The 23,086-nt window shown below is 50.0% G+C and overlaps 2 protein-coding genes across 8 annotated transcripts in view; one reads left to right on the top strand and one right to left on the bottom strand.

Moving 5' to 3' along the window:
• Positions 1–10,465, top strand: part of HABP2 (hyaluronan binding protein 2) — a 32,769-nt gene extending 22,304 nt beyond the window's left edge. For both annotated transcript variants that reach the window (XM_084772035.1, XM_084772034.1), the window contains 9 exons: positions 217–333; positions 1,391–1,510; positions 1,963–2,134; positions 3,377–3,474; positions 4,461–4,716; positions 5,709–5,851; positions 6,607–6,741; positions 8,188–8,333; positions 9,881–10,465. In XM_084772035.1, the coding sequence (XP_084628161.1) occupies positions 217–333; positions 1,391–1,510; positions 1,963–2,134; positions 3,377–3,474; positions 4,461–4,716; positions 5,709–5,851; positions 6,607–6,741; positions 8,188–8,333; positions 9,881–10,045 (1,352 nt within the window). In that variant the 3' untranslated portion in view covers positions 10,046–10,465. The remainder of the gene's footprint in view (positions 1–216; positions 334–1,390; positions 1,511–1,962; positions 2,135–3,376; positions 3,475–4,460; positions 4,717–5,708; positions 5,852–6,606; positions 6,742–8,187; positions 8,334–9,880) is intronic.
• Positions 10,419–23,086, bottom strand: part of NRAP (nebulin related anchoring protein) — a 72,123-nt gene continuing 59,455 nt past the window's right edge. For all 6 annotated transcript variants that reach the window (XM_084772028.1, XM_084772030.1, XM_084772031.1 and 3 more), the window contains 7 exons: positions 22,132–22,236; positions 20,928–21,026; positions 19,588–19,692; positions 16,331–16,438; positions 12,120–12,431; positions 11,255–11,386; positions 10,419–10,671 (listed from right to left, as the gene is read on the bottom strand). In XM_084772028.1, the coding sequence (XP_084628154.1) occupies positions 10,567–10,671; positions 11,255–11,386; positions 12,120–12,431; positions 16,331–16,438; positions 19,588–19,692; positions 20,928–21,026; positions 22,132–22,236 (966 nt within the window). In that variant the 3' untranslated portion in view covers positions 10,419–10,566. The remainder of the gene's footprint in view (positions 10,672–11,254; positions 11,387–12,119; positions 12,432–16,330; positions 16,439–19,587; positions 19,693–20,927; positions 21,027–22,131; positions 22,237–23,086) is intronic.

The following is a 23,086-nucleotide window of genomic DNA, read 5'->3' as shown; positions in this document are numbered from 1 at the left end:
GATGGAAAATTAAGTCTGTGAGTGCTGGACGGAAGGAGGAAGCATCAGCCAGGGCCCAAGGTTAACAGGGAAACCGCTCAGGACTGTGGACAAAGCTGTAGACATGGGATGCTTGCCCCCACCTCCAAAATCTGGCTATGCAGATGTCCCTCTACGTCAGATGTGTCCCAAACAATGACTTGTCCTTTTCTCTACCTCCCTGTGCATCTCACACAGCACAAAACAAGTGCAAGGACAACCCATGTGCCAAGGGCGAATGCCTCATTACCCAAGAGCCTCCCTACTACCGCTGTGCCTGCAAATACCCCGCCACGGGGCCAACCTGCACCAAAGGTGAGCAGTAGAGACTTTGCTATGCAGAGTGCTTTCTCTGCTATAACTTGTGCCCGTGGCATCTGCATCTTACTATATGGACTTACTATGTGTCTCAAGTTTTTGTGGCATCCAAGACAGCCTTCTTAATTAGGATATTTTTTTAAAAGGCTCATCCCTGGAGAACTCAGGGAGAATTCACTAATCTGTATTCTTACACACACAAGCACAGACATACACAGACACACAAACACATAGACACACATATACACACACAAACACACACATACATACCCACAGATACATAGACACACACAGAGACACATAGACACACATACACATGTAGACACACACATATACATACCCACAGACACACAGATTCATAGACACACATACACACACAAACACACACAGACACATATACACAGACAAACATATATACCCACAGACACATAGGCACACACAGACACACACAGATATACACACAGACACATACACACCCATATGCACACACATACACTCACAGACACACATATACACAGGTACACACAGACACACACACACACACAGAGTCGTCTTGGAAGTTGCTTCCTTCAGGAAGTAAGCACTGATAATTCCTGAGATGGGTTATAAGAGGGTTACACACAGAGTCACTGCTGTGAGTAGGACACTATCCCAACAGAACAAAATTCAGAGACAAAGAACCTAAAGTTCAGAGAAGTTAACTTGCCCATGGTCACACAGCTCTCAAGGGCCACAGACAAGTTTCCACCTGGCTCAGACCATCTACGAACTTCCAGACCAGCCTGTATCTCTGGCTATTCCTTACTCTGCGACCCATAGACACATCTTTTTATTTGGGGGAGAGGAGTTCTTCTGTCTTATTTTTCTACTGCATGGTCTCCATCCACACGGCTTCATCCATGTCGGTCTATGTTTCAGGTTTCTGTGACATTTACCAGGCTGTCCATGATCCGTCTACACCCTTTGCATCCCATCATGTAGAAGAGCGCCACCACTTGTGGGTGCTACACCGTCTCCTAACATGCCTTCTGGGCCCCACGTCCTGTTTTCACAGTGCTTCCAGTGTGCAAACCCAATCCTTGCCAGAATGGCGGTGTCTGCTCCCGACACAGACGGAGGTCCAGGTTTAGCTGTGTCTGTCCAGACCAGTACAGGGGGAGATTCTGTGAAATAGGTATGGCTCTTCACCATTACATCTTGTAAGACTCTGGGACAAGTAAGACCTCTGACACTCTTTCTACTCAAGCATCTTCTAAGCACATGGTTCGAGTTTCCCAAGCCCTAGCACCCCTTACGCCTCCAACCTCAGAGCACAGAGCCCATTCTGTTCCCTTCCCAGGAGGGGAGGATGAGGTGTGGTGCAGACAAACCAAGCGTCCACCCAGACCACACCAGGGTCCCTTCCCACCTCCCCTAGTCATTTTATAAGCTCCCACCTCCTCGACTGGAGTATTTCATATTTTTAATCCTGGTTGAGTGTGGAACATTCTGGAGCTTTGTGATGAAATATAAAGATAATTCACAATCAGGCCCAATCCCGTGACCCATTCGATATCCCCGCAGACCCTCATCGAGGGCAATGTGTCCATGACTGACAGTTCTTACAGGCGGCCTGCTCTCTCCGAGGTCCGGATGACTGCTATGTCGGCGATGGCTACTCTTACCGCGGCAAAGTGAGTAAGACAGTCTACGGGAACCCATGCCTTTACTGGAACTCCCACCTCCTCTTGCAGGAGAATTACAACATGTTCATGGAGGACGCAGAGACCCACGGGATTGCAGATCACAACTTTTGCAGGTACAGTAGTAGGTTCCGTCCCGGATGCCTGAGTTGGAAACTGATTGCAAGCCAGCAGCCTTTCTGAAAAGAACCTCATCCTACTCGGGATAGGCAAGGTCACGCTGATGTGGCAGCAGATGCTCCCCTGCTCCCAGGGGCTCACACACAACTAAGTCCATCTCACACAAGTGCTACGTGTGCCATGCGGGTGGTGATGGTGGGGCATTCAGCTCCACAGAGCTTTGCAAATACCCAGGGAAGGGAAAAAAAGAGACAACCAAAAACCAAGAAGTGACACATTGTCTTCCATATAAATTCCATAGCAGCAGTCACATGGGTCCACATGACATCAAGAGAGAGGCAGAGAAGCAAATGGACTAGACTTCCCTGGTCTTCTGTCTCCACCTACTGATTTCTTGGCCCTGCATTTTTGTCAGGGATTTAGTTGATCTGCATATGGAAAGTGAGACTGTTTTGCTTGGCTTTGAAATGACTCTACACACAACACCACCTCTATGCCCATTATGTTCAATGTGAGCTGCCTTCTTACAGAGCTATCTTAATGGAGAAATCCACGCTCACATGTAATCCCCCCACACGTGTAATCCCCACCCACATGTAATCCCTCTACACATGTAATCCCCACACTCAGGGAGGTGGGGGTGGGGGTGGGAGGTGGGAGGCAGGCAGGTCTCTGTGAGTCTGAGGCCAGCCTGGTCTATACAGTGAGTCCAGGATAGCCAGAGCTATACAGAGAAACCCTGTCTTTAAAAAATAAACACACAAACAAGAAAACATCAACAACAACAACAACAACAACAACAACAAAAAACCAAACACCAAACGAACAAACAAAAACACAACAAAAAAGAGAGACCCTTTGACAAATCCTCTAAGGATTCTCATGCGTGGATTTCAGAGGTTGGAGCTGGGATTCCGGCTCTCAGTGTGTCTCTCTGTCTGTAATACTTTTCTAAACATACTGAGTTGGGGGAGGAGCTACTGTAGGAATCTCACTTCTCCCATGAGAGGTTTGCATGCCCCATGGTCTAGCACAAGGGACAGAAACTACTCCCAATCTACATGGAAGTTGAGATTTTGCTAAAAGTCTGTGAGCAAGCTTTGTATGCCAAGGTTTGCCAGCCTGTTGGAGGGTGATACCTGGACAATGTGGGGACTGAGTGTCCTCTGATTCAAGGTGCTTCCATGATGTGAAGGCCCCCAACCTTGATGGTCAGTCATCTCAATTTTGTATTTTAGAAACCCAGATGGAGACCAAATGCCCTGGTGTTTCGTGAAAGTGAACAGTGACAAGGTGAAATGGGAGTACTGTGATATCCCGGTCTGTCCAGTGCCAGGTAAGCCCACGGCTGCCTAGGGGGCCCTGGGGAGGAGTTGGATACTCCCGGCACTCGACCACACCCACCCTGAACATCCCACATCCCATGACCTTTGCTTCACAAACACCCATAAGCACTCCTCCCAGTCCTCTGAAGCCCTTGGGTTGATGAGCAGCCTCCACACATCTGTCATCTCAGGCTAGCTCTAAAGCTTTCCCATCTCCAGGTGAGTGAGTGTCGTCGGCATCAGACGCCGTAGGCCACTTGCTGTCAGGTGTACAGTGATCATTCTTGCTGGGCCCCTGAAGGATCTGAAGTCCAGATTCCCATCCTCATAGACAGTCTTCACTGGCCCACCACTGTACCCACATCTGAAAGAGCGTGCCCATCTATCTGACCAATGGAATTCTCTCCCTGTTTCTCACAAGTAGCGTTGTTCTGTGGGTACCTGTCTGCAGTGCTCCATCTCACAGTTGCCTTTGCCTGTTTCTCACCATCCTTTGAGAGATGGACCAAGCATTCCTTCCTCTGACAAGTCCCCTTGGTCTCTTGAATCAGGTGTTATATCTGCCACAACACCCCCCTCCCCAATACAACCTCAAGGACTAGAACAAGGCCACAGCCACACAGTCCTTTCTTCTGTTTTCTTGCCACGGGTTTTCTGGGTAAACTTCTTACCTCCCCCCAATCTACTAAAAAAGAAAAATCCTGAAAACATACATTACTGATGGCATAGTATGCATGTTACATGATGGGCTCATATGTTTTGTGTATATGTTTGTAGGTCCTATGACTAATACATTTCAAAATATGAAAAGCAACATCTTTATCATGAAGTCTATGAACTTGCTTTACGTTAACTAAGTTACCCAATAAACCCGTTACTCACCGAAGACCACACTGAAGGTGTGCAGTCTTCCGGCCAGCTTGTGGTCGGAATCATGACTGCAGCTATGCCCTCCGAAGGAACAGCTTGTGTGGTTTAACCTTCCTGTGCTCCGCAGACTCTCCCGACACAGTGGGAAGCCTCGTGGAGCCTGTGATGGAGCTGCCAGGGTTCGACTCCTGCGGGAAGACAGAGATGGCTGAGCGCACAGTCAAGCGAATCTACGGGGGCTTTAAAAGCACAGCGGGCAAGCACCCATGGCAGGTGTCCTTGCAGACCTCTCTGCCGCTGGCCACTTCCATGCCCCAAGGCCACTTCTGTGGGGGTTCCCTGATTCACCCGTGCTGGGTGCTCACTGCCGCCCACTGTACTGAGTAGGTACCCATGGGGAAAGGGGAGCAGTATGACTGGGGTGCAGACAGACTCTGTTCTCATCAAGGGATACCTCAGAAGTTTTGGCAGGACTGGGGCTGTGACTGCACCAGAGGAGGAGAGAGCAGAGCTCTCAATGAGAGTGGCTATAGCTCCCACGGCTTACCACAGCTGTTCCATGAGTTTACCATACATAACTAGCCACCAAGAGAGGGCAGCTTTGTGTTTTGTTAATTGTCATGTCCCTGATGCCTTAGCTACAGAGGTCTTTCCACATAGTGTGTGTTTAGTAAGTACTTGTGGAAGGAAAGGCATATTGTCTCTCCCTTTTTGTAAAGGGGACCTGGGTCTTAGGAAAGTTTAATGTCTTATCTAATGGAAAGCTGGTGAGTGAGATTGAATTCAAGTCTGTCTTCTGCCTGAGCCTCTCCAGTCTATCCTGAATGGGCAAGATAGCCCATTATCAATGAACCTCAAGGTCAGGCATCCTCATCTTTACCTCTGGTGATGTCTGGGAGCTGAGAAATCATCACTTCTTCCAGATTCCCCGAGTTCATGGTCAGGGCTGGTCTCAAGAGCCCTGCCCTGAGAGGCAGGCTGCATATGTGCTAGTCTACCCATCCTCTGGCACTCTACTGTGGTGCCCAAGAGAAATCAGGCACATGAACATTAGCACCCACCCACAAACCACAGAACATTTGTTCAAGAGTTCAATGACTGACTTTTAGCCAAGCCTAGAGAGAAAAGAAGTCTCCCAGGAAAAGTGAGATGAAGCAACTGTACACCTGGACTCCCCACCCACTGAGGAAGAAGTTCCCTTGCACTGTCTTATTTGGGACCCAAGCAGAGTTTCGTGAGGAAGCAAAGGGCTGCTGATCAGGGTGCTGCATCTGGAGGCCAGGAGCTTCACCAAGGTCACGCGGCTTCCTAGGGACATAGTGTCTGCCTCTGACGTCCCAGGGCCATTTCCTGACCATCTTATTTTACCTTGTAGCATAAACATCAAGCATCTAAAAGTCGTGCTAGGGGACCAGGACCTGAAGAAGACTGAGTCCCATGAGCAGACCTTCAGGGTGGAAAAGATACTGAGGTACAGTCAGTATAACGAAAGGGATGAGATTCCACACAACGACATCGGCAAGTATCCCCTGGGTCTCGTCCGGGGTGGCTTTCTCCCTTGGTACATAGCTGGGGTTTGATTATAGAACGTTCTCTTGCTTATTTTCTTACCCCTTAGGGATCCTGTGATGTGCATAATTTGTTCCAAAGCTTCTTATGTCTTGGGAGTGTAGGATAGCAGTGTTGATAATTGGGTAAATCTTCCCGGCTGAAGGGGAGCAGTGTGAGGAATATCATATCATGGCAAGCACTCAGCCTTGCGTCTCTGCTCCCCTGCTTATTAGCTAGGATTCAAGCTATCTTGCCGAACCTTGGTTTTCTGTTCCATTCAGTGGGGGTACTGTTACCCAGCCTCCAGCTGATGATGTGTGCTGACACAATCACATGTGCACATGCACAGCACTTAGTAGGCGCGTGGTGCAGAGGCGATGCTGACTTGGGCTGTTGGACACTTGGGTCTGTAGTGCTATGCCATAGCCCGTCCACGTTAGGGGGTCTCTTTTCCCTTTCCCACTCCCCCTTCTTCCTTCTTCGTCAATAGCCCCTTCCCGTACAGCCTGCTTTTTGAAAAGTGAATCAGGAATGGGTCTGAATCCAGTTAGTTTTGTTGACTTTTGACATTCTTCTTGAGTTGGGTTACCCATCTCTGGAAGTCTCGAACATGAAACATGGGTGAAAACATTCTCTATCTGTGGGATGAGCAAGATGGCCGGCCAAACCCCCTTCGAAAGCATCACGCCCAGTTCTCCCCACCCCTTATGTCTCCCACCCAGCTTTGCTCAAGTTAAAGCCAGTGGGCGGCCGCTGTGCTCTGGAGTCCAAATATGTGAAGACCATATGTTTGCCCAGTGACCCCTTTCCCTCTGGAACTGAATGCCATATCTCTGGCTGGGGTGTGACGGAAACAGGTGAGTCTGCCACGCATTCTCCATACACACAGCAGCATCCAGAGAGTAAAGGACCAGTGTCATCTGGCCTCGTGCTCTTGAATCAGGTTAAAAAGGCATCAGCAGAGAATACATCTGCCGCATTGTTCAGGCTCTCGCTGAAGGTCACCATTTGTACAGAACACTCCCTGTGAGCCTCTGATCTCCACAGTGGCCTCTGCCCTCCTGTTCTAGATGCACAGGCTTTCTCAAGCCCTGAGTACACACCAGGGATGGCATCTCTGCTTCTCTAAGATGCTGGGCAACTTGTGTATGTGGGCACGTGTGGTGCCTGACAGGTGCTCGTTCTTGCAAGAGACTTGGTTTGTGTCTCTTGAGCAGCTTTTGGTTTTACTTTCTTGATCGCCATTTTACATCCAGAGCTTGAGTTATGTGTGTAAAAATTTATATCTTGAATATAAAAAAAAAGTTCAGAAGAGTGTTTTTAAGGTGTTTTTTTTTTTTTACCAAATAGTCAAAATATGTCACCTCCTACTAGTAGTGTCCTTAATAACGGAGAGCAACAGTCACATTGAGCAGGTTTAGAGTCCTGAAGAAAGGGAACTAGGATGTCTGCATGCATTTGCCAGAGGCTCAGGGCAAAGAAAATCTCAGACTAATTGGACTCAAGGTCAAGCAGGAAGATTTCTGCAGCTCTTTGTTGTAGTCCGTCCAAGCCTTCCCACTCTTGCTCTCCTTAATGGGGTCTGCTCAGCACGGTGATGTCTTAGTTGAGAACCATATGGGCCTCGGATTAGAATGCTTTTATTTTTCACAAATAGCTCGTAAGATTATATGTTCAAAGTCAAAGAAGCTTTGAGGAATTTCATTATCTTTAAGAAGGGGCTATCTTCTCTAGAATGCAGATCATCGAATGTATCAGGGTACTTCAACCATCCATCCGCCGATCTATGCTGCATGAATCCACCTGTCCCTCTGTCCGCGTCTGCCCATGCATCCACGCAACCACACATGTATCCACCCATCCACCGATCTACACATGCATGAATCTGCCCATCCCTTTGTCCACATCTGCCCATGAATCCACGCAACCACACATGTATCCATCCATCCATTTCCTCTGAACCTACCATGTGTTAGCCCTTCTGCTAGATACACGAAATTTAAAAATTGCTATGAGCCACCCCCACTTTTCTGAATCCACTATCGGGTTGAAGAGACAGAGAATGGAGCAAACAATTTGTCCAAATGTGGCCAGAAGGGCTTTGAAAGACTGCACGAGCATGGGATGAAGAGGATGCAGGAAAGTGGCCCTGGTGCTGGACGATGGGACATTTCTTCCCATCCTCTATAAAAGCACCCTTCTCCCTGAACTGGGAGTTGGTGGCATTTTATTAATGATGAGTTGGAGCCGGGCAGGCATCACTCTGGTCTTCATGGTAGTGACTGCTGCTTTCTATCCCACAGGGGAAGGGTCCCGCCAGCTCCTGGATGCTAAAGTCAAGCTGATTGCTAACCCTCTGTGCAACTCCCGCCAACTCTATGACCATACAATTGATGACAGTATGGTTTGTGCGGGAAACCTTCAGAAGCCTGGATCAGACACCTGCCAGGTCAGAAACTCCACATGGGCCTCGGGGGCAGAGGCTCGCTGAATTTCAAGCTGAGTAGGGAGGCCCGTTATAGCTTGGGACGGGAGTCAACAGGCACTTGCTTCTCCAGTGTCAAGTCACAGATGGGCAGACCTATCTGAGCCCACGTCAACATGGGTCAGCGTAGTAACCATAGCAGCATGTTGCTGCGCTGCCTAGCTTAACTCTTGTGGCATCCTCTGAAGGGTGTGTCACTGTCATGTATTACAGAGGCTTGGAGACATTATCAAGTCCAATAGCAGCAGTGCACTAAGTGGTGGGACAGAGACCGGAACAACCCAGGTGTATGCAACACCAAAGCCTTTGCCTCTCCACTCCACTGGGATAATGGCATACCCCTAGCTGCAGACGTCTGTGGGGATTCATGGTGCTCCTGGAGAAAGAGGAGGTGTTGATCCCATCAACTCTATGCAAAGGGGACTTCAGGTCTCCACCTCCATTCAAAGCCCACAGCCCGTTTAACTCAGGGCTCATGTCGCCCGGGATACATAGGTCCTAGACTCCTAGGATCGGCTCTGTTTAGGCTCTCTGCTTGTCCTTATGCACTGTCCTTGGAAACCCAGCATAGCCATGATCTGGTGGTCCTCGACCATGATGGAGTCTCCCCACAAAGGAATCCAACAACAACCAGGCATCTCGGAGTCCATTTGGGGTGGGAAACTGGGGTTTCTCTCTCCAGAGTCCGTGGTTCTGTTTTGACCCTCTATCCCTCTCCAAGGGCCCATGGATAGCTACACACTCAAGATGGAAAAGAACAAGTGGGTGTGGTTTTCCCTAAGCTCTTGGAAGATGAGTGGGACCACAGGTTACTCAGTTCTCTACATAACTCAAGGGCTATACTGAAAGGCTTTGACAGGTTTTGAAGCCTGGTTCTGTCTTGTATTATAGGACCTTGATCAATCACTGAAAAGATTTGTCAACTATCTATAACGTGAACATGAGATCACAAGATATTAGCTATGATTAGGTTAGAGAGTGAAATCATATGATAAGACCTGTTAGTTGCGGTGTCTAAGCAAGCTGTTTTCCTTGCTGCCTCCCTCTTGCCCATCTCTACTTTGGTCTAAGCACTTCATAAAGAATCTTCACAGTTCCTCCATGGTCATCCACAGCTCAGGTCACTGGTCAGCAGGGAGGAGGTTGAGTATATAGACTACCTCTGAGTTACTATTCGAGTCCTTATATGTGGATCTATCCAAACAAACCATCACCCACCCTGATCAACTGCTAAAAGAAGGCAAGGAACCCTGGGAATTGGCAGTGGACCCACTAGAACTGAGAGTCGGGAAGCATTACCTGCCCATGGCACTGAGGCTGCAGCCCTGGGCTCCAGGCTTTTTCCAAACTTGGGAACTGAAGGTGGTATTAGCTTCACTCCCCTTGGGTGTGAGCACTATGGAAAGCCAGGAGACCCAGTAGGCGACTGTGTGCCATTGCCCGCTGATAGACAGTTTGGGACATCTCTGAACCTACTTCACAAGGCTGGTCTCCCTTTGTTCTTCCCTTAGGGTGACTCGGGGGGACCCCTAACCTGTGAAAAGAATGGCACTTACTATGTCTATGGGATTGTAAGCTGGGGCCAGGAATGTGGGAAGAAGCCAGGAGTCTACACTCAAGTCACCAAGTTCCTGAAGTGGATAAAGACCACCATGACCAGGGAGGCTGGCCTCTGAGGCACTGCCTGTGGAGCCTTGAAGTCCCTCTCCTTTCGCACCAGACAAGAGGAGCTTCCTGGGCAGTGAGGCATGCCCTGGGGCCGTGCTCTGGACAGAGACACTGCGGCCCAGCCTGGGCCTTTCCAGACTGATACTTGGGCCATTTCATGAGGCCCACTCTGGGAACCAACAAGACATACACTAACTTTGCTCCCCTTCTGACAAGTGAACCTTCCAGAACACTAGAATTAAGAAACTGTCTTCACCATGGACGCCTGCAAATGTTGAGATTCCTGACTCTTACCCCTCGTCCACGCTATCAAGGTCCTCCACGAACCAGCCAATCTCACTAGCCATCAGAGGAGAAGCCCCCAAAACACAAGCTCTTTCATTTGCTTTCAGAATTACTGTTTTAATAAAGGCAGATTATTAAATGGGGGAAGGTGTGCCACTATTTTCTGACTGCTTGTCCAGACTACGGCCACAGAGCCGTGCCTCTGGCAAGCAGCCCTCGATGGCGGCTTCCCTCTCCGGGAGGCTCACATTGGCAGAGTCTTCTTCCTGTTAATGTGCAGGATCTCTGAGGCATCGGGGTTCACCTCCCTGCTCTGATGATCTCCAGGCTCCACTGCCTCTGGCCCCACCTGCAGAAATCACACAGAGCGCCCCCTGAGTTCACATGAACCCCCTTGCTGCTCCCACAAGCCGTGCTAAGATGCCTGGCAAACATCTAACACATTCGCCTCCCCTTCTTTGTCCTCCCTTCCTCCCTGCCCAAGAAAAAAAAAAAAAAAGATCCTCAAGGCAGAGATGAGAAAGAAGCAAAGCCCTGTGCCTCATTTAGATGTGGTGTCTCTCGAGCGAACAAAGTAGGGTTCAAAATGTGGACTGCTGGAGCCAGCAAGTCCCTGACCCTTTTTCTGCATGTAACGAGCAAGCAGTCAGCGCGGCCTGGGCTGCCCAGGCCCGGGATTGATGTCGCCCTGGTAGGTTTGCCTCTGCAGAACTAATGGCTGTGACTTCAGAAGGAGCCTGCAGGAAGTTTAACCCATGTGTCATCCGCCCGGTCATCTCAGACCCATGAAATTAGGTGCCTTGTTCAGCTGCCTTTCACGGTTCTTTAGAACTAGCTGACCTTTGGCCAAAAATAAACTTTGAAAAGCAACAATGAGTTTGTGTTTCCCGTGGTCATGCGAGGCAGGGTGCCGTTGGTGGCTCGTGACTCACATAAGGCCCCTGGAGCCCCAGGCCTCTCCTGTTGGCCAGTTCTGCTGCCCGCCGAGCCATTTCCACTTTGTAGGAGCCAGGAGGAGTCCAGCCAACACCTCGAGTCAGGTTCAAGTCAGATTTATACTTGACCTTGGGGGGAGGAAAAAAAAGCAAAAGGAATATGTCAGTGGGACCGGGTGGTTTGACCACTGAGTGAGTGGGATTTAAAAGGCAGCAAGGAGACGTGGACCACACCGACATCCTTAAAGTTGGGACAAAGAGCAGTCAAGTGGTGCGCAGAGGACCTTAGCGTACAACGAGCCCGGCCACCACGCAGCCACTCCTGAAGTCTTCCCATCCAAGTGGTGGGAGCTGCAGTTGGGTCAAGGGGTTTGGGACACCTGGCTCAAGTCTAAGCTCCTATCTCAATGTGCTCTACGCCCTTAGAAGACTCACCTCCCCTGCATGAGCTTCATTTGCTTACCAGGGAAAGCACAAAACTGGCTTAGGTAATTATTAAGACCCCATAGGAATAGTAGAACAGAGCCACTGAGGGGTGGAACTTCAGATTAGAGATCTGCTAAGAATCCGAGCACTCGACAGGCACACAAGGCCCTCGGCTCAATCCGTAGCACCAAGTAATGAATTAAGAATAATAAGAAATTGGGCTTTCCAATAAAAATACCCTAGGCCTGCCACACATTTTCTGTGTGATCTTAGGTGGCTTAACTTCTCTGGTCTTGAGCTCCTTGTCTGTTAAATAGAGCAGCACCAGGATTGAAAGGGCTGCTGCACAACACGACCCTTAGCACTTGCTACAGGCGTGGCAGAAGCGGGAATGACTGCTCCCCAGAAAGAAACGGGTTGTGTGGAGGCAGCTCACATCGCTCTGTAGTTGATGGGCCTTCTGCGCGTGCTTCAGGCCCAGCTCTTCTGGGTCGCTGGTGTGCTGGGGCAGGGGCTGCCTGTAGTGCACATCACTGGCCAGCTGTTGGCTCTTCTTGGCCTGGAGGAAGCCAGGTTGGTCAGTGCGGCTGTGGAACTGGGAGCGGCCCTTAGCAAAGTCCTTCCTGTACTCCTTGTCACTCTGCAGCCTGCTGACACTGAGGAAATGCCTCATCCTTGGGTCATCATCAACGCTGCGGTACCCAATCTGTAGGCCTCGGTCCCTCAGGAATGCCTCCTTGTACCGGAACTGTAAGTCAGAGAAGTGGGGAGAAGTGATGGGGATGCCCCTCCCTTTCAAAGCCAGCCTCCCGAGTGGGGCCAGACCCTGGGACTCCAACAGGAAGCTCAACAGAGGATAAGAGCATAAGCTTTGGGGTCAAGTACAGCCAGCGGTATGGTCTTGGATAAGCTGTGGAACCTCTCTGAACATCTGATAGAACAGGAGAATAAATCTCCACCTGATGGGATGTTGAGAGAAGTCAATGATACAGGACTGAAATTCAATCTGTGCCCATTAGTGATATCCTGTGTGTGCACCTGTGACCTAGGATGTGGCAGTGTGCACCTGTAGCCTAGGATGTGGCAGTGTGCACCTGTAGCCTAGGATGTGGTAGTGTGCACCTGTAGCCTAGGATGTGGCAGTGTGCACCTGTAGCCTAGGATGTGGTAGTGTGCACCTGTAACCTAGGATGTGGCAGTGTGCTCCTGTAGCCTAGGATGTGGTAGTGTGCACCTGTAACCTTGGATGTGGCAGTGTGCACCTGTAACCTTGGATGTGGCAGTGTGCACCTGTAACCTAGGATGTGGCAGTGTGCACCTGTAACCTAGGATGTGGTAGTGTGCACCTGTAACCTAGGATGTGGCAGTGTGCACCTGTAACCTAGGATGTGGCAGTGTGCACCTGTAACCTAGGATGTGGCAGTGTGCACCTGTAACCTAGGATGTGGCAGTGTGCACCTGTAACCTAGGATGTGGCAGTGTGCACCTGTAACCTAGGATGTGGCAGTGTGCACCTGTAACCTAGGATGTGGCAGTGTGCACCTGTAACCTAGGATGTGGCAGTGTGCACCTGTAACCTAGGATGTGGCAGTGTGCACCTGTAACCTAGGATGTGGCAGTGTGCACCTGTAACCTAGGATGTGGCAGTGTGCACCTGTAACCTAGGATGTGGCAGTGTGCACCTGTAACCTAGGATGTGGTAGTGTGCACCTGTAACCTTGGATGTGGCAGTGTGCACCTGTAGCCTAGGATGTGGCAGTGTGCACCTGTAACCTAGGATGTGGTAGTGTGCACCTGTAACCTAGGATGTGGCAGTGTGCACCTGTAACCTAGGATGTGGCAGTGTGCACCTGTAACCTAGGATGTGGCAGTGTGCACCTGTAACCTAGGATGTGGTAGTGTGCACCTGTAACCTTGGATGTGGCAGTGTGCACCTGTAACCTAGGATGTGGTAGTGTGCACCTGTAACCTAGGATGTGGCAGTGTGCACCTGTAACCTAGGATGTGGCAGTGTGCACCTGTAACCTAGGATGTGACAGTGTGCACCTGTAACCTAGGATGTGGTAGTGTGCACCTGTAACCTAGGATGTGGTAGTGTGCACCTGTAACCTAGGATGTGGTAGTGTGCACCTGTAACCTAGGATGTGGTAGTGTGCACCTGTAACCTAGGATGTGGTAGTGTGCACCTGTAACCTAGGATGTGGTAGTGTGCACCTGTAACCTAGGATGTGGCAGTGTGCACCTGTAACCTAGGATGTGGCAGTGTGCACCTGTGACCTAGGATGTGGCAGTGTGCACCTGTGACCTAGGATGTGGCAGTGTGCACCTGTGACCTAGGATGTGGCAGTGTGCACCTGTGACCTAGGATGTGGTAGTGTGCACCTGTGACCTAGGATGTGACAGTGTGCACCTGTAACCTAGGATGTGGTAGTGTGCACCTGTAACCTAGGATGTGGTAGTGTGCACCTGTGACCTAGGATGTGGTAGTGTGCACCTGTAGCCTAGGATGTGGTAGTGTGCACCTGTAACCTAGGATGTGGTAGTGTGCACCTGTAACCTAGGATGTGGTAGTGTGTACCTGTAACCTAGGATGTGGTAGTGTGCACCTGTAACCTTGGATGTGGCAGTGTGCACCTGTAACCTAGGATGTGGTAGTGTGCACCTGTAACCTAGGATGTGGCAGTGTGCACCTGTAACCTAGGATGTGGCAGTGTGCACCTGTAACCTAGGATGTGGCAGTGTGCACCTGTAACCTAGGATGTGGCAGTGTGCACCTGTAACCTAGGATGTGGCAGTGTGCACCTGTGACCTAGGATGTGGTAGTGTGCACCTGTAACCTAGGATGTGGCAGTGTGCACCTGTGACCTAGGATGTGACAGTGTGCACCTGTAACCTAGGATGTGGTAGTGTGCACCTGTAACCTAGGATGTGGTAGTGTGCACCTGTGACCTAGGATGTGGTAGTGTGCACCTGTAGCCTAGGATGTGGTAGTGTGTACCTGTAACCTAAGATGTGGTAGTGTGCACCTGTAACCTAGGATGTGGTAGTGTGTACCTGTAACCTAGGATGTGGTAGTGTGCACCTGTAACCTTGGATGTGGCAGTGTGCACCTGTAGCCTAGGATGTGGCAGTGTGCACCTGTAACCTAGGATGTGGAAATGTGCACCTGTAACCTTGGATGTGGCAGTGTGCACCTGTAACCTAGGATGTGGTAGTGTGCACCTGTAACCTAGGATGTGGCAGTGTGCACCTGTAACCTAGGATGTGGAAATGTGCACCTGTAACCAAGGATGTGGAAATGTGCACCTGTAACCTAGAATGTGGTAGTGTGTACCTGTAACCTAGGATATGGTAATGTGTACCTGTAACCTAGGATGTGACAGTGTGCACCTGTAGGCTAGAATGTGAAACAATGCACCTGCAACCTCAGATGTGGTAGTGTGCACCTGCAACCCCAGGTATGGTAGTGTAACCTGTATGGCTGCTGTAAATAACACTCCAACAGGAATGGAGTGTCATTCTTCCTTCTGTCCTCTCTGGGCTAATGCTTCTTAAATCACTTAAAGTGAAGAAGCTAGTTCCCTTTACATAGTTACATTTCTTCTTATTTTATCTTGTGTGCATGTGGACATGTATGCATTCATGTGTGTGAGTGTGGGAACATGTGTGCCACAGTTCACTTGTGGAGGACAGAGGACAACTTTGTATGTCTATCTTGGCCTTCTACATTGTTTGAGATGCAGTCTCATGTTACCAATGCATATGCCAGGCTGCCACATCTGGGGCTACAGGTGCATGCTGCTGCATCTGGGGCTACAGGTGCAGGATGCCACATCTGGGGCTACAGGCACATGCTGCCGCACCTGGGGCTACAGGCACATGCTGATGAAACTGGGGTTACAGGCACAGGCTGCCGCATCTGGGGCTACAGGCACAGGCTGCCACATCTGGGGCTACAAGCACAGGCTCCCACATCTGAGGCTACAGGAGCAGGCTGCCACATCTGAGGCTACAGGCACAGGCTGCCGCATCTGGGACTACAGGCATAGGCTGCTGCATCTGGGGCTACAAGTGCATGCTGCCACATCTGGGTCTATAGGCGTAGGCTGCTATACCTGGAGTTACAGGCACATGCTGCCACATCTGGTGCTACAGGCACATGCTGCCACATCTGGGGCTACAGGCGCATGCTGCCACATCTGGGGCTACAGGCGCATGCTGCCACATTTGGGGCTACATGGGATCTGTGAGTCTGAATGTAAGCCCTTGTGCTCGCACAGAAGCAATTTTGCAAAAAGCTTTGTTACTACAAATTAAGCAGACATGGAACCATGGGTCCCTTGGCTTCTCAGTACCCCAGCCATCAACTGTTGTTTATCTCTCCTAAAAGAGTTGCTAAAAAGTCAAACACATACACACACACACACACACACACACACACACACACACACACACACACACACACAAAATAAAAAAACCCAAATCCTCCCCAACCCTAAATTTCTGGCTATGCTCCTGACCACCAGGTCTATACTCTTTCCTTTGAAGCATGCGCGCCATTTCTGGTTAGTGTGGAGAACGGCAGTGCCTTCCAGCCCACTTGGGTAACCAGTGAGAACTGGTCAGCCACACGGTTTGGAGTCTTACATCACTGGCGATATCCCTGGACACTCGTGCAGTCTGGAATGGGATGGCATCCAGCCTGAAGTCATAGCCACCAGCCCGACTCTGCTCCCAGGAGTTCCGGTAGACTTTCTGGTTGAGAAAACAAAATCACCGGCGAATGAGAAGCAGCCATTGCCTGCATCCTATCTGGTCTCAGCAGGACTTATGCTCCAGGGATGTCTGACTTCATGGCCCCTTGAGATGCTGGGGGAACTCATCACTCTAGGCTTGATGGGACTGGCCATGAAGGGTCTCTGCTCTTCAGGAGCTGTGCTCTGTGAGTTTGGCTCGCTTGCTGCACCCTGCTGTGCTCAGGAGCCTCGCACCATCCTTCCCGTGTCTCAGCTTTTCAGGCTCCTGAGCCCAGAACCTGGAGCCCCAGAACCTGGTTGCTCCCCCATGCTGAAAGTGCTCTTCCCTGTACCTTCTCCCCCAACGGTTTGCAAGGTCCTCTCACTCCCTGAGGTTGGGGAGCTGAGTCTCGCACTGATGCTCACCCTGGGAGGCATGCTGTACCTCACACGCACTCCGGAGACTGGCAGAGGGGCCAGAGCCTTTACCTGAATTAAATGGGCTATCAAGAACTCAGCAGGGTACCTGACCCACATGTTCCCCATCGTCCTCTTTCATCTCCCCCGCTTTCAGGTTGATATACACCCCTCTGGGGTCTGTTAGCACATCCTCTTGGGCCTTATGCACACAGCCACAGCACCTTGGGAGGCACGCAACTCTTTGGTACTTTTATGCAGCTAATGATTTCTTTCCAAGATAAGGTAATTCCTCCAAGAAAGGGGTCTTCAGGGGACCCGAGTAGATGCTCTCCTTTACTCAGCCTTAGAAAAGCGGGACATCAGGACCAGCAGATGACAAAATGACAGCCCCAGACTGTGACGGTTGCTCGCTCATTCTGAGAGCAGCAGCAGGTCATGGGCCCTTCAAGAACCTTCCTTTTGTTGTCTGGAAGTGGGAGTCGGGACTCGCTCTCTGTTCTGTAAAGGCTTGGAGAATTAAACCAGGGAAGAGAGACAGATGAAAAGCAAAGTGCTCCGCCCACTTTTATTCTGCGCCCAGCACTGGAAGAGGACCGCGAATGCCTGGGCCAAGCCGGGCAGATCTCGCCATCTCTGTGCGACTGCAGTTACTATTACCTTCACAGTGATCTCCAGCCAAACATACAAGTCCCAAGAAACACAGAAGCAAGCCTTGCAATGGAGACTACCTAACTGCTGTCTAACAGCCTGAGCCAGCTGCTTAGATGCACCGGGTCACGATCTAGCCTAACAGTGAGGGACGGAAAGTGTTCAAGAGACAGAAGTCAGGCAATAGCCCACCAACAACCGATTCTAGCAGGCCGCTTCCTGTTTTGACGGGTTTCCAAAGATGTCTGAGTAGGAAGTGGCTAGAACAGCCCCAAACATTCTATGAGGGGGACCAAGTGCTTTCCTAGTAAGAGCCTCTACCCCAGGTCTGGGCCAGGCCAGTTAGTGATGCCAAACTTTCCGTGAACTTCAAGTCCAACACCAAATTATGTGGGTGGCCTACACACCCAGCCCTAGAGCCTGGGTAACTTGGGGATACCTGCAGAGACAGTGGCCTGACCTGGGGTTATCTCCAGTGTGGTAGCTCTCTTCCTCCTGGTGCCCTGCCCCCCACCCCCGCACACAGTGCTTGCTCGTGGCGCCCCCCTCCCCAGTGTTTCCTATGCTGCTGGGGTTTCTGCTTTGCTGCTCACATTCTTTGGATTCTGCAGGCGCTTTGATTCGGAACCCTGGGCGTCCCTCTTCTTGATCACAGTTTTGTCCTCGTCCTCACACATTAGAGTCATTTGATTTTTGAGTTATTTCGGCTGCCTTGCACATCTCAATGGCTTTCTTTGCTCAGGAAGGTCACTTTGCCCCCACATCCTCCTGGCAGAGCAGTTGATCCAATTGTGCACATTCCGCACGCCCCTGAAGAAGTGCTCTTTCAAACGAGGTTCGCGAGCTCCCCACACTCCGTGAGTCCTGACGGCTAATTTCAGCTCCAGGACTCTGCAGGCTGGCCGCCTACCTTGTGAGAGCAAGCACACTTCTCTTGCCAGCCTGGGGTGGCTGTCCTCCTTAAGCTGGGACACTCATGAGCTAGTAGCTTCCTCCCAGGCTCTGGGCTGTGGTCCTAGTAGAGGTACTCCAGTGGAGGCCCAGCCTCCCCATCCTCGGGAATTAATGAGCAGGACCTTCTGTGCCAGCTCTGCAGAGGGGGCGGTCCAGCATCCCCAGATGGAGGCCAGCCCACCAGAGCTGCCGTTCTAAAATTATCCCTCGCTCGTTCCTCAAAAGCATCAAATGGTCCTAATAACTCATATTTACAAAGCGTGAGAGCATTCACCGTGCGGGATCCCACAGGGCTTTACAACTACAACAAACTAATACACACGCTAACTAGAAGGCGCCTCTCTCCAACCCCTGCAAGGCAGCCACCTCTGGGGTGAGCAGCAGCAGCTGTCGATCCACACGCAGCCCCAGGACACAATGGCCAGGCCAGGCAAGGAAGAATGGCTGGACGCTAGGAGGCTGCTCGCTGCCCCAGGCCGACACACTCAGCCTGTGTTATTCCAACCTGACGGTGTCTTTTGATTGCACGGCTTCTCTGCCTGTTATCTGGGGATCACAGCATTGCTGGCTGAGCGGCTGCCTATTCTATTACAACCGGGGGCCTCCAACCCCTGCCAACAACAAGCCTGAGTTTGGGAAACAGCGTCTTGGTTATGTACGCAAAGGGCACATGTCCAAAGGAAGCTGGAGTGCTGGCAGGCACAGTTCTGTGCACAAAGGAGCCAGGTACATTAAGAACATCTTTTCAAACTGCAGAGTGAGACGGTGTCATTCCGTCTCCACCACCATATGTCTCTGAATGGCTAAAGATAGAAGCCCAAGAAACTAACACAACAGGTATGTGTGCACCCGCCAGAGCCTGGGGCCGCGCCCCTAACCATCTCCAGGCACATGACTGAGGTCTTCAAAGCCAAGCCTAGAATCAGAACGTTAGACCTAAAAGAGACTTCCGCTTAGCTCAGCTCCATTTCTTCCTGGTTTATAGGTGAGGAAAGCAATGGGAAGTCGTAGGAGCAGTGTGTTCCACTCTGAGTCCAGGGTTCTTTGACCTTCCTGTCCTCCTCTTTAGAACTTAAACTAATTAATCAATGCATCAACCTGGGGCTGGGCATGCTACAGAAGCAGGCACACGCCACGCTCACTTACATCACTCAGGTGCATCGCGTTCAGGCGGGCTCGGGCGAGATCTGGGTGGTCTGGGATTGGGGTGTACCGATGCAGGGAGTCTGCATCTCCCAACCTATACAGGCGCTGTGGGTGAGACAAATAGCCGAGACGGCCTCAGTAGGTGAAAGCCCAGGAGAAAAGCAGCTGATTCCCTCTCCCGAGCCTCCCATTTGCTAGAGGGAGTGCAATTCAGCACTGCTCTTGGAGACAATCCTTCCAGAACTATCACTGGGTAGAGGGTGTTGGTGTGGCCAGGATCCTGTGATGGCAAACACCACCGTTAAAATATTCATCATGATCTATTCCAAAGGCACCATAAACCAATTCCCTCACTGGCCGTGCCTCTATAAATGGGTAGCTGTGTCCTAGACCCTCTGTGACCCAGTACACGTGCTCACTGGTGACAAGACACAACCCCAGGCCTTTGAGGCTCTGTTGTTCAGCATAAATAGTAGTGATAAAAAACAAACTGGTCTTTATTATTATATAATTGTATGTATGTATGTGGGTAATCTTAGTGTTCTACAAACTTAAGGTTTTTATAGTTTACCCGGATCCCACAAAGACACAATTTTAACATTAATGCTTTGTCTCTATTTTCATCGGAGAGCAGTGACTTAAGACTTGCCAACAACTTTAGGAAACATTTGAATCCCAACTACGTCTGCCAGTGTAGGCATCCTATTTCCAACCCTCCCAAATCCATTTAGACTTTGAAAATGGGAATTGTTCAGGACAGCGTTGGGGCTCTGGGAGGCGGTGACAGTCCTGTAACCGTGTGAAGAGTAAAAACTCTCGACAATTCAAGGGAGAAAACATAGACAGCTTCCTGTCTCTTGGAAGAGGAGGCAGGCCCAAGGTGAGCAGGGAACAAAGGCAGAAGGAAGCTTTGGATATAACTATCCTTTTATTTTTTCACTGGTAGGTTATATTAAGCCCTTTATTTCCATTGCATACATCTGAAATTAAGATGCATCTGATCACGTGTTTGGTGAGAGATCACGAGTGATACCAGGCGTCGTTATGACTATGACTCAAACCATAGTCACAGCATTTACAGAGGGCTCACCGTGTCCTTCATACTTGCTTAAAGCTTTATTTGCTTTCACTTATTTAATTATCTTTAAGTTCACTCAACTGGATGAAATGGTTGCTGCCTCGCTTCTCCCACTCCCTCCCTCAAATAAGGAGAACGGGAGACAGAGGTTAGAAGACATTAGCAACTGGTCCACAATTACCCTGGTGGCTTGCATTCCTAACTGGCACCAAGCCACAGTACCCCACTACAAGCCCCAGGTGAGTGAAGCTGAAGAACCCACCTCGTTACAGTGCACATAGCTGTTCTTAGCATGGACGAGGTCTGGAGAGTCAACCACTGTGGTGAACTTGATACTGTGTGGTTTTTTACGGTACTTGGTCTACAAAAGGAAAGATTCCCATGATACATGGTTAAATATCATTTCCATCTTTAATCCCGGCCTCCTGGGACTAAATGTGTAAATGACAATGGCATGTCAGGAGACAAGCCACTCTGCTTGGTAGGGACCTGATGATAGGGAACATGGAAGGCCCAAACTTCCCTCTGGGATTAGAAGCTCATGACAGACATTATGCCTCTTAAAGAAGGGACTCTTTGATGTAAAGGAATCCTGGTAAGGGAAGTGTTGGTCACCCCTGGAGCCTTCCTTTGACCTTCTCCAAGCAAGTTCTGTCAGTATGTCTCTCAAGGGGACTCTACGGCAGAGGTCCCAGGCTATCAGTCAGTTGGTATTGGAATCCCTATGAAATGTTTAATACCCTCCGGCTTCCAGGTGACCTCTACTCAGTGGGTAGATACAGATCCCCACATTGCCAATGAAGACCGGGGGCCACGTTAGATGACAGCTGGTCACGACGCATCTGGTAAGATGCTCCTAATGTGTTTAAGGCCTTCAACTCCTTGGCTGTAGGGAAATATTCGTTTTGGGTTTGGGTTGCAAATGGCTTCAGAAAAGATGCTGAGAGTCGGGCCTTGGGTCTATCTTGGCATGATGTCTACTATGCAAACAGGGCATGATCAGGTTGAAGGTCAGGTGGATGGTACCTCACTGACAAGCTCGGGTTAAATGTCAGGTGGATGGTACCTCACTGATGAGCTCGGGTTAAATGTCAGGTGGATGGTACCTCACTGATGAGCTCGGGTTAAAGGTTGGGTGGATGGTACCTCACTGATGAGCTCGGGTTAAAGGTTGAGTGGATGGTACCTCACTGATGAGCTCGGGTTAAAGGTTGGGTGGATGGTACCTCACTGATGAGCTCGGGTTAAAGGTTGGATGGATGGTACCTCACTGATGAGCTCGGGTTAAAGGTTGAGTGGATGGTACCTCACTGATGAGCTCGGGTTAAAGGTTGAGTGGATGGTACCTCACTGATGAGCTCGGGTTAAAGGTTGGGTGGATGGTACCTCACTGATGAGCTCAGGTTAAAGGTCAGGCAGATGGTACCTCACTGATGAGCTTGGGTTAAAGGTGAAGCAGATGGTACCTCACTGACGAGCTCTCCAGCCTTCCTTGCGCTCTCTATCTGGGGAGATCGCAGAGCCAGCCATCCTGTGCCCTTCATGGCCATCAAGTCTGATTTGTAGTGAAACTGCAGAAAGAAAATCAAAGGTTTCCATCAGGACCATGCCCAGTGCTCCAAGGGCACTTCCAGAAGGTCCTTGTTTTGTAATAAGAATAATATTAATGAGGAGTAATAAAGCCTTTGCTTCATCCCAATGGCCCAGTGAGGTCATTGAGAGGGGGCCAGACACCAAGTCCAGCTGTTCTGAGTTTGCACATTTTTCCACTAATAAAGTAGTGGAGGACAATAAAGGTTCAAGAAGCCCCATCAGCAAGAGTGAAGCCAACACTGATGACATCACAGACAAGCATTTAAAGAAAGAGCTATGTGAGTGCTCAAATCCAAGGATCAACCAAGATTGTTTTGGGTTCATTTTGCCAGTGAGGCAACCTACCACCTGCCAAACAAGAACGATCCACTCCCGCTCAGCCAATCAAATGGTTTTGAGCCCTGGATCAAAGCTGCTATGACTCAAAACAAATTACTTTTCCACCATGCATGTCGGTCCCTGTCACGTTTAAAGGTCAAAACAATCCTGGTGAAAAACCCAAGAGTCCCTGGAGACAAGAGACCATTAGATTTTTGTTCTTGATATAGTGGCCACAGAGGGGGCAGGATTCAACCACAAGAGGAGTTTAAAAACTAAGACAAATGTCAACATGACGGGCTAGCAATGAGTTAGCCCCTGTAATCCTTCATGCCTCAGTTTACTTCCCCCTCTGCCCCCAGCTAGATCTTATTACGATTTGCTTATATTGCAGAATCAGGCAAAGCCTTATCCTCTTTCTTCATTGTAAGGGCTTAGAAAATTAGGCCAATAACACCATTCCTGGGAGAAAATAAATAGGAACATTACAACGGTGGCTCTGATTGGAGC

This window comes from Acomys minous (assembly GCF_964271855.1).
Source record: "Acomys minous genome assembly, chromosome: 2".
NCBI lineage: Eukaryota > Metazoa > Chordata > Mammalia > Rodentia > Muridae > Acomys > Acomys minous.
This window is presented reverse-complemented; position numbering and strand designations above follow the sequence as displayed.